This window comes from Micropterus salmoides, unplaced genomic scaffold, assembly GCF_014851395.1.
Source record: "Micropterus salmoides isolate LMB-PRFRI ecotype aquatic unplaced genomic scaffold, ASM1485139v1 Ms_hic_scaffold_4, whole genome shotgun sequence".
Taxonomy (NCBI): Eukaryota; Metazoa; Chordata; class Actinopteri; order Centrarchiformes; family Centrarchidae; genus Micropterus; species Micropterus salmoides.
In genome coordinates this window covers 28,964,685-28,978,526 of record NW_024043372.1, presented here as the reverse complement: position 1 = coordinate 28,978,526, position 13,842 = coordinate 28,964,685, and the positions used below count along the sequence as shown (strand labels likewise).

At 40.0% G+C, this 13,842-nt stretch overlaps 1 protein-coding gene across 1 annotated transcript; it reads right to left on the bottom strand.

Annotated features, from left to right (window-relative positions):
- Positions 1-2,419: 2,419 nt before the first annotated feature.
- Positions 2,420-13,055, bottom strand: wdr1 (WD repeat domain 1). Its single transcript, XM_038697096.1, has 15 exons — positions 12,900-13,055; positions 11,431-11,552; positions 10,205-10,295; positions 9,967-10,114; positions 9,631-9,811; positions 8,834-8,911; positions 8,549-8,629; positions 7,886-8,119; positions 7,504-7,591; positions 5,624-5,780; positions 5,286-5,373; positions 4,976-5,086; positions 4,635-4,808; positions 4,382-4,526; positions 2,420-3,293 (listed from the first exon to the last, which is right to left on the bottom strand). Exons 1-15 carry the CDS (start codon positions 12,913-12,915, stop codon positions 3,187-3,189), a joined length of 1,821 nt encoding a protein of 606 aa, XP_038553024.1. The 5' UTR covers positions 12,916-13,055; the 3' UTR covers positions 2,420-3,186.
- Between the last annotated feature and the right edge of the window lie 787 nt (positions 13,056-13,842).

The following is a 13,842-nucleotide window of genomic DNA, read 5'->3' as shown; positions in this document are numbered from 1 at the left end:
TCAACTTATTTAGTCCTGTGAGGTGCCATGTTGAACTTCCAGTGGCCAGTATGAGGGAGTGTGAGAGAGATGACACCAAATTTAACACATCTGCTCCCCATTCACTCCTGAGACCTTGTAACCCTGACGAGTCAAATGACACAGAGGAGCGAAAATGGCTAATTGGGCCCAAATTGTGACATTTTCACTTAGTGGTGTTGCCAGTAGTTTAGACTTGGGCTGGGTATAAAACATATATCGGTATTTTCTGCTAAGTGGGCTGGGGGGAGAGTGTCTGTTTTAGGGCCATGTTTTTACTATTTGTATAGTAGCCTAACTTAGCTTATTTTTTATTTCACCATTTTAATTATACTTGATTTTCCACTCACTTATTGAATCTGCCTCCTTCAGTTCTCTTCACACTCACAGACCTAAATTTGTCTGCTGCAAACACGCCAGCGTACCCGCTTCTTTCCGTCTCTTTCTGCCTGTATGTCTGATCTGGTGACTTTCTCCATTACATTGTAAATTTTGCTGCCTATTTGTTAAGAAATATTGTTACAATGTAAATTAATCACATGTCCACATATGGTATGATTTGTTTTTTAAGGTTGAGATAGGCTATAAAGTCAGACACATGCAGACAAGGGAGAGATATTTAATGCATTTAATTATCAAATTATAGTGCCTATGTGAAGAATATAAACAACATAAATGTGTTATGCTTAACCAATCTATAGAATTGCATCCTTCAATACTATAAAATTAACAATAGGCTGAATAAAAACTGATAAAATAAATACATAAATATATTTACTGACCAATCAATAAAATGGTGTTAATTAAATTTAAAAATGTTTGTGGAAAGGTTATTTATGTCTGCTTTCATTGTTTGGATGGTGTTACTGCAAACAATGACAAATATTTTAGCCAAAATCTGTGTTCACATCACCCTTAACAATTATGCAAGTTTACTAGCACATTCTCACCTGTCCATCGACAGCCCCATCATAAATATAGCAGCATCCTCTGGTTGTGTGGAGAGGATATTTTCCAGAATGACCAAGAAAGTGACAGCAAGAACACGTGCTCTCTGGAGCTCATGAGGAGTGAGCTCACTTTGAGTAGTCCTGTTCATAGTTTTACTGCAGCTGTTTGAAAGACAAACAGCTACTCAGTGCTGCACGAGTAGTGTACTTTAAAAAAATAAAAAATTATAAAAGGAAGTAGGCCTAACATGCTCCAATACTGCACACAAGGCCTATTACTTCGAATCCACTGATGTTCATGGAAAATCCTTTGCAACAGTCTTTTTTTTAGCCTATTTATAATAAGTTATGCACATGTTGATTAAGTTGAATAAGTTAATCAAATACAGTTCACATTTCACAAGTTCCTCCAAAAGCCTATTTTTTGTGGTCTCACATTGTCACACATTGTTGGCCTAAGCTATGACAATATGACCACTAGTCTGTTGAGTTGTTGTTTTGGTGACTGGAAAAGGGCTGTATATAATGCTTCGGACACTGTGTGGCCACTCGGGGGCATCGGTTAGAATGCAGTCCAGACAAGATGTTCCCTTTAGTCGTGTTTTGAACAGAGGCTGAGTAGGTTGGTCCTTTGTCACAGTTGTGATAGAGACTGAGTGCATCTGTTCACACGGATTTCAATAGAAGATAGCAGATTATAATGTCCAGTGGTATCAATCTTAATACTTTCCTGAAAACATGTTTTAAGTTATGATATACCACCACTGGCACACCATGGGACCTGTGGTTGCCAGGCCCCCGAGGGATGTGGCCCCCGCTGTGGCAGGCGTCCCTTATTTTTCTGTATTGAAGGTGGCAACCCTATAATTACATAACATCAAACTATGTCGGTATAAACGGTATTGTCTAATTTTAGATGCTTGAAATCATATTGGTATACCTCACTTTACTGATATCCCGCCCATCATTTAGATCGATCAACAGAATCAATTAGTTAATGATTCCAAGTCATTAGCATTCATTAATAGTGTGTTTTCAGTAAAATTATCTAACCACGACCTTAAGTGTCAGATAAATGTGTCCCCTTCTACAGGTAAGATAATATCAGTGTACGTAACTCTTCGTTTCTTGAAGTATTTTAAAAATCTGGGTGAGTACTGCATCATCAGCTCCTCAGAGTAGGCTACTATCTAAAGAACTTCTCAATTATCGTTTATAAAACCCCAGAAAAGATGGACAAGCTGAAGAGACAATGTCCAATCCGGGGATATCGATGGCCAAATAACTCACTAAACGTGTGAGGAAGCTTTGTCATCTGCTCCTCGCGGTCTGTACTCCCTCCTGATAAATACGCACAGTTCAATGTGTTCCTGAATGCCATGAAATTGTGAAGGTTTTCACTCGACAGAAAGAGGGCAAATCAGCATGAACTGGAAAATGCATAAAAAGTGTTTTTTTATTATTATTATTAATGGAACACTCCCACTTTGGGAAGCAGATGCATAAAGACATGGAAAAATAAAGTGAGACTAGCATAGTGGGCCCAAACAAAAACACAGCAACAACACAGGACCTTCAACTGAACAGACAGCATCTTGATTGTACACATACATTGTTCTTTCATTTCCTATTATTGCTCCCCAGTCCAACAGGAAGAATTGTGAATCAAAAAGAAAGTAAAGAGAAAGCAAAAAAAACAAAAAAACACCCACCCTCTTAAAACCTTGAAAAAAAAAAAAAAAAAAAAAAAAAAGGGACCGGTTACTTCTCATTTCAGGAATGTAACCAAAAGGTTTCATTTCTTTTCAAAAATGTTTTTGTTAATTTTACAACAAAAACTAGCCTTTGTTAGGATGCATTGAGGCTAACCACAGACATGGATTTCTGTTTAAACTCGGTGAAAGCAATTACCTATGGAATGTTGAGCTTACAAATATTTGTCTGGGTCCATAACGCTCAAAGAGATGTAAAAGCACTCATGGTTACATTGTATATTTCAACATTTTGTCTCTGTGTAAGTTGAGGTTATTCGCATCAAAGAGACGTGTCTCAGATCATTTTTATGGGTGCTTTCCCCAGCCATAACCATTTACAATTCAATGTTTACAGACAGCATAGAACACCGTTTAGACAGTGAAAATACAGTTAAAAAAAGAGAAAGGTTGAATTCTACAGTAGTCCTTGTCCCTGGAGATGTGGATGTTTGTATGCTTGCAGCTCAGTACGTAATAGTCCACTGCTTGATGCTGGCATCATGGGAGGCAGTGACGAGTGTATGCTGATCTACCCAGGCCAGGCCGCTAACATGATGCAACCGGTGAGTGTCTGCAGACATTAAAGCGTGAAACAACCTTGTTACAAAAATTTCTCAACCCAGACAAAAAGCATTAAATTAAAAAGACAAGAAACCATTTACAGCCAAGTTCACTTCACACAACAAATACATAACGAGCTATGACTTTAGAAAGGTATAATTCTTAAAGCAGTGCTTAAGTTTTGTAAGTTTAAGTGGCATCTAGTGGTGAGGGTTGCAAATTGCAACCAACAGCCAACAGTTCATTTCGCCAAGTTGTGAAGTCGTTCTTCAGACCTCAGTGTGTGTTCATGTGCTCTTAAGTCGGAATGTGGAATCACCATGGACGCTACTACAAAGATGTGTTGGATTAGCATTATCAGAGCATATAAACAACATGCAGTTCACTCTACATGCACAGCAAACAAATTATTATAACCTTTTTACAAATTACATGTTTGTAAAATATGTATATGCAATATGTGATTTTGACACGAATCAAAGTTCTGTATACTTCTTTATGTCTCATGTACAATTTAGGAGAAGCTACGGTGGCCGACACCCTCTGTCTGCGCTTGGGCTAAATAAATCATGTGGTCCTCCATTTGTCCAAATTTCTCTTCCTGTAATACTTCTAATAAACCAGTCATAACCGTTATTTGTTCTTCTTCGTACATATTTAAAGTAGTGACAAAACTCGCTCTGCAGAGCAGTTTGTCAGTTTGGGCTACTGTAGAAACATGGCATGTAAGACGACCTGTGGTGTCTGTAGACAGAAATGGCTCGTTCTAAAAGGTAATAAAAACTTAACAGTTCATTTTGTAAGGTCTTTATACACTACTGACAACGTAGTTATGGATCTTATATTGCTTTCTGTCAAAGATCCTCCTAATATTACACACTTGACCTTTAAGATTTTAATGAACTCAAAACCTGTTGTTTTAATATTATCTCAACCATTTTCTTACCTTTACATGTTCTAAATGCATAATTTAGCTCAGCTCTAAATGTCCTGTTTCCTATGATTGTGTTGCTTAGTGGATTTATAGAACTCATATGGTATATCTGCGTGGAAGCCAGACATGAGTGAAAGTGCACGTGCAATATTTTCTTGGCCTACCTGGGACCTTAATCCTGTTGTCTGCGTCACCAACCGTCCAGATGTACACCATCATGTCCATCCCACCAGTCGCAAAGTGCTCATTATCAGGGGACCAGGCCAAAGACACTGGTTTGGCGTGGTGTCCATACATCTCGTTTTTGACCTGGTGAAAAAGAAGAGTGATAAATCATTTTCAAAAATAGAGAATGACTCGAATTTATACAAAACTGCTAGAGGTACTGTATATTGAGTAGAACAGACAAATGTTTACCGAGTAGCCGTCAGCCACACTATAAACTGTGGCAACTTTCTTCTCGTCAATGACAGCCAGATAGGCTCCATTATTTGAGTAGGCCATGTCTGTGATCGGCCCTTTAGCCTCCAGAGTTTGACCCTCGTCCTTCAGAGTGTTTCCCTGAATAGAGTACAGATGGATTTTCCCATCCTAAAAAAAGGAGAAGAAAAAAAACAAAACAAGAGTGACTCTCACACCTGAGAGTCCTTGGTGTGTGATGAGCAATGTACTGAATCGTTTCCTGTGATGGCCATTTACCCCCCCCCAAACTCGAAAGCATTTTCCAAGAGCAAAGCTGACCAATCGTGTCCACTTACTGCTCCTCCTACTGCAGCAGTGGTGCCTCCAGGGTGGAGAACTCCAACCTCTGCCTCATAGTCGAGATTGTCCAATGTGAAGACTTTCTTCTTATCCTTCAGCAAGACAATCTAGAGAAAGCAAGCGATGACAAGTTATTGCATCAAAAAAAAAAAAAGGACAACATTTGCAGACAGTGAAACTTTAGAGGATTAAAATATCAGGTGGATGATGTAAACCTTTGAAATGCTCAAATGTGTACACAGGAGAAATACTGAACTAAGAACTTGGCTAAGTTAGGCGACGATGAATACATTAAAAACACATTACCTGTCCAATGCACACAGCCAGCGACAGCCCTCCCACTGCTACTGACACACTTTTAGGCTGAACATCCATCTTTACCACATCAGAGGCACTGAAAAACCATCAGTTTGGGTTATTTATACGATAAATGAGCATTGCAACATTTAGAGGCCGAGAAGTTATGGAATTCTGAAAGCCCATATTCAGAGGTAAAAGAAAACAAAAAGAGATACCAATGACATTTATCTTTCAGATGACACACCGTCTTCATTATCATTAATAGACAAACTGCAGATCATCAATATAATCCCCACTAAATTTATTTCATAGTTATCTGCACAGCAACACACAGTGGCCCCTACCTGTACTCCTTCTTGTTGATGTTAGTGTAGCGCAGTGTATCGTCCATGCTGCACGTCACCAGCTCGTTGGCTTCGTCGATCACCACCTTGCTCACCTGGTTGGTGTGGCCCTTCCCCGAGAAGCAGCTGTTCTCCCCGGTTTCTGCATCCCAGTAATGTGCGGCAATCGTTAAAGGCACAAATGAACTGTAGACATGGATACTTAATATTGCAGGAAAGTGGCAACAAAAAGCCCACTATGAAATAAACGCACACACCGCTAAGTGACTTTGACAAGTGAGCATGGGGACAACTGAACTAGCTGTACACATTAATGCAGCCCTATACACTTGGCGGCCCGTGGGCCAAATCCGGCCCCGAAGCAACCTCCATGTGGCCCAGCACATAAATATATATGACAACAAATGAAAACTACATGTATAGTGAATGGAAGTAGCTTAAGAGTGAGCTATATCGTTTCCTTCTCATACATGTTGAGTTTCACATGCACTGTACCGATCACCGCCAATCTAAGCTCAAAACTAACTGTCCGACCTGCAGCCTCTCCTCTCCTGTGTCTGCAGAGCGCCTCCACTACACACTTGCAGCAAAGTCAGCCAGCTGATCAGTGGACATTACAGACGTTGACAACCACTACACTCGTTAAGTAGGATACATGGTGCAATAAAAACTTAGCAAGTAAAAATTCAATACTTTACCAACACCTGTTTAATTAGAAATTGCAATGTTTTAATCTGCTCAGTCTCTCATCCACTGCACTGAGTTTTGGTTTTACACAAGCACGGTGCTAGCTCAGCTGATAGCTTATTGTTAAAAACAAGCTAAAGTGAAAGCTGTCTGTCCTTAGTAACTGTTAAGCTCAGTTTGCCACGTACATTAAAATATGACACATTATAAACTCAGCCGGTAGCTGAGACAGATTTATTTAACTCACATTTTAGATTTGTTTCCAGTGAGATATTAGTGACTTTGCTGTTGTAAATCCTGTTGCTGCCCTAGAAACAACATTTAGTTAATAACAAAATTATTTATTTTTTCAAATAACATGCAATTATTTAGTAATAAATAGGACTGATAAGAGCATCGATAAAGAACTGAACAAATAAGGATTACCAATACAAGTGCCCAAAAAAAAAAAAAAATCCTAATGATACCCATCCCAACTCGTGAGAAAATGTCCAGCCCATCTCCGTGTCCTGGTTTTAAAATCCGTCCCAATTGAATAGCCCTGCATTAATGCATCAAAACATAGATTCTAATGCAAAGATTAAGGCTGCAAGAACCCACCATCTCTGAATAATAAATAATAATAAAAAAGCTGTCCAGATTGCTACTGAATGTAGCACAAAGGCTTCCTCATCTAGTATTGATCCCTCATCTATGAAATGCAAGCAATGTAGTGCTGCCTTCGATTCCTGCAACAATCGTCCGTCAGCAATGAAATTCTGACGAAAATATATATATAGATATTGATAAAAATGTACAGCAGCCCTGAGAGACCATTCTGATCTAAGGCGAGTTTTAATTTCTCCATGCACTCTAAACACAAGGTACAGAATACTGTGTGTAAACAGGTTATGCAACATAACTCATTTTTTTTGGCTAGAAATTTATTTTAATCTGCACTTCACCTGGAAGAAAACATGAATGCTTTTAGTCCATGTTTCGGTAGTGGTGCACTTCAGCCTCGTGTGGCCAAAATAAGTATTACAACAACAAACACTTCTCAAACCAATTACTAAGACAAAATAAAATGTCTTCACCTGCCAAAACTGGGCATAACAAAAGTACATGTAGTATAAAGGGCACTTTATTGACTTATGGGCCACTGATCTACCTTTACAGTCATTATTGGCACCATTTAATCTGGGAAAGGATATTGATGTGTCCATCACTGCTCCCCGAGTAGATGTATGATCGCCCTTCATTTTTGTGAACCGTCAAACACTGGATGGATTTGGTGTGACCCTGTAGGATGAACAAAAACATGTTTTCAGATACACTTATAAGGGCATAAAAGATTAGCTAATGTAAAATATTTCAGTAATATCACTTGAGAGATTTGGTAGAATATGAATTCCAGTGAAAGCCACATTTTGAATGCTTCTGTAGTGACCTAAGATCTCACTGCCTTCTGCTAAATAAAGTCAGATGCCTCTAGCCTCTGCACTTATGGCGTAAAATAAGCTTTAACATAATGTTTTATCAGTATAAAGGAACTCTGATAACATCCAGGAATAGCATCTTTAAACAGAGTCTGACCTTGATGGTGCGTATGGGGCGGTCAGGGTTGTTCTTGTCCAGATAGTTGATGTATCCTGACAAGGAGATGCCGAGGAGGTGGTCCTTCTGCCACAGGCAGCCCAGCTGCTGGTCTGTCACATCAGTGCCCATGTTGAAGGTGGTGACGGCTGTACCTGCACCAACATCCCAGAGTTTCACGGTCTTGTCCCCTGAGGCAGAGATCAGTTGGGAGCTGTCAGGGCTCCAGCTGACCTGGAGGATTGAAAGTGGGGGGGCGGATTGAAAGAAAAAGTTGTGATTTTAATATGCATGTAGCCAAAGTGTTAGAAAGTGTTCAAGTGTCCTATAAATGTTCACTCAACAACAGAAACCCGAGTGCTTTGTGGATTAAATCAACAGAAAAATCAAATCAGTAACTTGAGGACAGAAGGAAGCGGCTGTCAGAGCAAACAATCCTTCATTTGAATAGGTAAATAAGCATCTTGTATCCACATACTCTAGACTGCATGCTAACTCTGATTATAACTAGCTCTCCTGAAAAACAAAACCAGCCCACTAACCAGAGGATGATAAGGAGGTTAAACGCTGTGATGATACTTTAAGTTTAAACAAGACAGACTAGCTAAATGTATACTGAATGTAGAGTCGTTTCATGTATAAAAAAAAAAAATTAATACTTACAGCATAGATTCCTCCTTTGTGGGCCTTCTCTCCACCCAGTGAGCCAACACGCTCACCAGTCGCTCCATCATACACGAAAATCTGTAAAGGTTATTCTCATTAAACCCACAGTTTTTGTGAATTTATATGTTAATATATTCACATATCAACCTGCTACTTTAGGTTGAAACATATTTTTTTTATCATTTCAGTAAATATCACAGTGATAGTTATTATTAATTAATTAATAATTAATTATTGTAGTAATCTTTGTCACATGGCCACACCTGATAATCCGATACTCACCTGGCCATCAGCACCGGCTGTGACAAACCGACTTCCATCTGGAGAGAAGCGAACGCAGTTGACAAACTGGCTGTGGTCCTTTAACAGTCACCAGGCAGACAGAAGGTGATGATCCGTAAAGACAGACATGAATATGCAGTCCATATTAGTTTTTATTTAGCACAGTCCCTTACTTTCAATCTGTTATAATTAATAAGACATGACATAAGGCAAACCGGCAAATTAACCAGATAAATATTATTATTCTTGGTCATCCTCATGACAAAGTCCTTCCTCATTTCAGACCTGATGATCAGGGCTGACCAAGGTTAAACAACACAAAATGCTACAGGGAAAAGTTATTATTTTGATAGAAAATTCATGTGCAGTGCATGTTGCAAGAATAGCAACTATCAAAACATTTAAAAAGTGTTTTACGTGGTTATAGAGGGAAGGCCTGTTTTAAAGAATGTGGCTCACACATCCTTTATGGGGGAAGTGGGTTATGTAATATGGAAACAAGACAAACAAGGCTGCACTGTCAAAAACCACCAGGGTGTTACAGACTTGAAAGGACCAACGGGGATTTAAAATAAGACATCTGGTTTAAAGTCACAGAATATTTCCATAATCCACTAATTTGTCTGCATTTGCAACAATATTTTGTTTTGTTGAATTTGACATTTACCCTTCAGCTGGTCCGACAGGTCCAGCAAAATCAACTCTGCTCCTACTACTTTGTTTAAACAGAAATACCCCTGTCCAAAAACTGTACAGGTAGGGGGGAAAAAAAGCATATGTTAATCTCTGCAACTTACACGTAATGTGAACTTGAACTTGAAGGGAGGCCCCTCAAAGAAGGACCCGGTGGTATCATCACTGGCAGTAGCAAGGCGGTATGGGCGTTTCTGCCTGATGTCTACACTGTTGATTAATTTGGCATGGCCTGAAACCTCTCCCACTGAGGAGCCAGAGTCCCACAGGAACACTGCCCCAAACCTACAACAAGAGATGAACATGCATGTCTATAAACAAGTCTACAAGCCAGGATTAAATGAAAAGACATTATGGAAAATATTGCTTAGTCAAATAATAATATGCTATGGGTAATTTCACAGTCTTGATGGACAGGCACCCTATATCTTCACACTCACTTCTCTCGTCCGTCCCCAACAACAGCAATCCTCTTGCTATCCTCTGTCCATGCGATGTCCTTGACCTTGCCTGAAATAGGGGTGTACTCGTACTTGAGCAGGTGTTCCTTTTGGGTGGTGTCCCAGATACGGATCTTTCCTGAAGCATCTAAAAAGGATTTAAAAACAATTATTTTATTACAATATCAGCATTAGTAGCACCCATTTGCTGACATGTGTTCTTACATGGATCATTTACCTCCAGATGCAATGTAGAATCCACTGGGGGCGTACTTAGCGACAGTAACTTGATGCGCATGTTCGGTGTAAATGTCTGCTATAGCTGGATTCTGGAAAAGACAGCAAATGTGAAACATCAGCAGGAACATTAGATGGTTCCCTTCTCAATAAGCACCAAGTCAAAAGAAAATGTGGTTGGATTCTTTGAACCTGGACCTTATTTTCAGGGTTCTGGCCTTCGTTCTCATTGGTTATGATAACATTTTACTCATTCGATTAATAAAAAGGAACTTTAAAAAGGGATGCAGCTTTATGATTGTGTCTACTGGGGCAAGTAATGACAATGATCACACACCCCATTTATTTTCAGTTAAATCCTAAAAAAAAGATGAGTTAAAATCTCACCCACTAGTACAGCCATTCTCGTTCACACCCTGGTTACATCCCGCATTGATTATTGTAATTCTCTTCTGTCTCAAATTCATCAATTAACTCATTCACAACCTCACTCCTCTGTACCTCAGTGACCTCCTTCATATCAACACACCCACCCGTACTCCTAGATCTTCTTCCTTTATTCACCTAACTGCATCTCCTGCCTGTTTGACCATTATGGGGTTTAGAGCCATCAGCGGCGCTGCATCCGTATCACTGAGTCGCTTTCCATTTTTAAATCCCGCCTGAAAACACATCTTTTTAAACTAGCTCATCCAACGTGATCACTATTCTCTCTGGTCACAGCAATCTTTCATTTCTAATTGTTTATGTATCCTGATTTTATGCACTGTAATTTTAGTCTTTGTTAATTTTATTGGTTTATTGCTATACTGTTTCATTCTGTCTTGTAAAGTGAGCCTTGCTGTCGTACTCAGCGTTCACTTCACCCCAACATCACCCACAGGCGTGGTACATGTGCAACAGAGGTCGCACTCTATTCAACCGTGCTATTGTGCTGCGTGTTTTGTAGTGGCATGGGTTGGGAAAGCTCTTAAATACCGTGCAAAGGGTGTGGTCAGGTGCAAGAAACATGATACTTTTAACCTAAAGGTCAGTGAACTTGTCGCTTTTAGGTTGGTGTTTAAATTTGACTCACCAAATTCAGTAGAAATAAAAGCAATTTACCGTAATTAGGGAGTAAAATGTCATCATGGCTAATATAAATAATGGCCAGAACACGACCCAGGCTGGTATGAATAAATAAATAAGCAAGCAACACAGTGTGTCTCTTAAAAATATGAAACTTACTTCAATGTTCCTGATGATGACACACTTCCCATTTGTATACAGGAAGTTGTTCCCTTTGGGATCACCGCCAATGACTTTTGCAACTCCCCTCTCCATCTGTGGGAGACTGGCGAACACATGTCCTAAGAAAGTAGGCATGACAGATGATAGGTCACGAAAACATTAAAAGGTTAATATAACTTAAGTAAGCATACACCAGAAAACAGCATTTGACTGAACTATTCCATAAAAAGGTATAGTTTGCAGACAGACAATATTACACTGTGCATCTACAGCCTGAAACATGATAGCACCTGAAACGTGCATCGTCTGGACTAATGTCTTGCACCTCCAGTGCTCCAGAAAGGGCACAAGTAAGCAGACTTAATCGACATCACTTAGTTCTTCATTAGTCATTCTGAGGACTTGTGCTGAACAGAGCCTCTTCCGTCAGTAACGTTTCCGGACACTTTGACTGAACAGCCAGGTCTGTCCTTATTGGTCAAGTTCAGACCAAGTTAGGACAGAGCTGTCTTAGCAGTCTCCGTGAGACATTAACTTATTTATCCCCCAGACAAAAACAAGATGGCAGGAGATTTGGCTGTTGCATCAAAATTATTATTCTTACTCAGTATCAATAAGACAAATGTCGTATAACTGTAAGCTGTAATCATTTAAATACACTTCCTCAAACTGTGCTTCACCCTTTTTGACATGTTACTATACTGTGGGAAGTGTATTACTGATAACTGAAGGGCAGATTTTGCTTTATTTCATGGATAGGCCTATGTATTGTTTAGGTTCTTAACTTGTGACAATAAAGACGAAAAACAAGCATCATCTATATTATATATGATCTTAGTTAGGCTTTATATACATAAATGTAAATTTTCCAACAAAAGCCTATTAAATCTTGCACTAACAAAAACGCTGTAACAAGGCTGGTGTATTTCTTGGGCTTCCGCATTGGCCCTAACGTTATATCACACCTTTCTTAACTCTCACCTCCAGCAGCTCGCCATTAAAATTGCAGTCAAACTTTAATTCACGCTTGTTCAGCAACCACACAGCGCGTTTGTGTGAGCCGCTTCCCCAGCAGAGGACTGTCAGCCAGCCTCTGTCTGGACATGTCATAACAATGCGATGTGAGCACAACTATTTCCTCTGACTGACGTTAGCTCGACCAGCTAACGTTAACGCCAACTTGGACGGTCTGTAATGAGCTGGATTTTGTGCCGGAGCATCTTCACAGCAAATCGTGCTTATCAAACACAGGCGTGCGTTAAATCTGGCAGGACCGCTTCCAGTGCCAAGATTTTGTCTTTCACATGCGAAATGAAGTGTCAAAATCATGCAGCTATGGGCGAGGCTAGCTAACCAGCTAGCTACGGGCTACTTGGCTGACTAGCTCAGTCTGCTGAATAATGTCGACCAACATTATGCATTGTATTTCCTCTCGGCCGTTAGCTATTAAGAATAAACAGACTTACTCAGTTCATACGGCATGTTCCCTGCTGGTCACTTGTTTATCGTTACTGTTATAAATGAATGAAACAGTAGAGACTGACGCTTCCCCGGCTGTGCACTCCCTGATCACACAAACACGGAAGCGAGGGCAGCTCTCGCTCAGCCTGGCTTTGCCCATATATAGTAAACTCAGATACTACGCTGCGGCTGTCAGCCACTCGCCGTGCACTGCCTGCGATGGGAGCAGTCATCCCTCAGTACTGTCTGTCCGGCTACAATTCGCTAAGCTCCGCCTTCACCAATCCAATTGGCTAGGGTAACGCCTTAACCCAGTCTGAGGGAATACACACCAGACAGCTATACATAATAGACTATTTAAAACGGTGGGGTAAACCCAGTTTGAGCTTCTTATGAGTCTCATTCAGGTCATATAACTGTCATAACATCATTCATTTCCTGACAGATACATTCCCAATGCCCTGTGAAAAACCAAGAAAGTCATTTAACAATATTTCCAGAATCCTTTAAGATTTCTCTAGCCACCTCGATAAATATTTTGTTTCCTACTTTTCACCATGGACATGTGTTTCTGGCAATCATGTCTATTTGTATAAGTGCATAGAGCCACAGTGGGAAACTGTGAAAAAAATATATATTTACTGTGCAAATGAAATATTTTTTTTATCTAAGTAGTTTGAGGTTCAAACCTGGGCTGGTATTTACCAACCAAATATATTTTTGATCTGGTCTTGATATGAGGTCAATGTGTTACTGGACAGTTCTGGAAATTCACAAACACACGTCATTCGTTTTTCATCCGTATTTCAGTTCAAGCAGTGGACACAGTCAACAACTCAGGTCCAAGTTCAACAAATTTGAACCAGGCCACCCCTGCTCCGCTCAGCGGCCTGCTGACAGGCAATTCATCGCGTAGGCTTATAGCCTACAATGAAGGTGGCCAATGGA

Excerpts from the sequence above, each read along its gene's own strand:
- wdr1 (XM_038697096.1), bottom strand. Across the intron at positions 8,912-9,630 it reads AGTTCAAGTTCACATTACGT|GACCACAGCCAGTTTGTCAA; the intron begins GTAAGTTGCAGA and ends TGACTGTTAAAG. Across the intron at positions 4,527-4,634 it reads GTGTGGCTGACGGCTACTCG|GTCAAAAACGAGATGTATGG; the intron begins GTAAACATTTGT and ends CTTTTTCACCAG.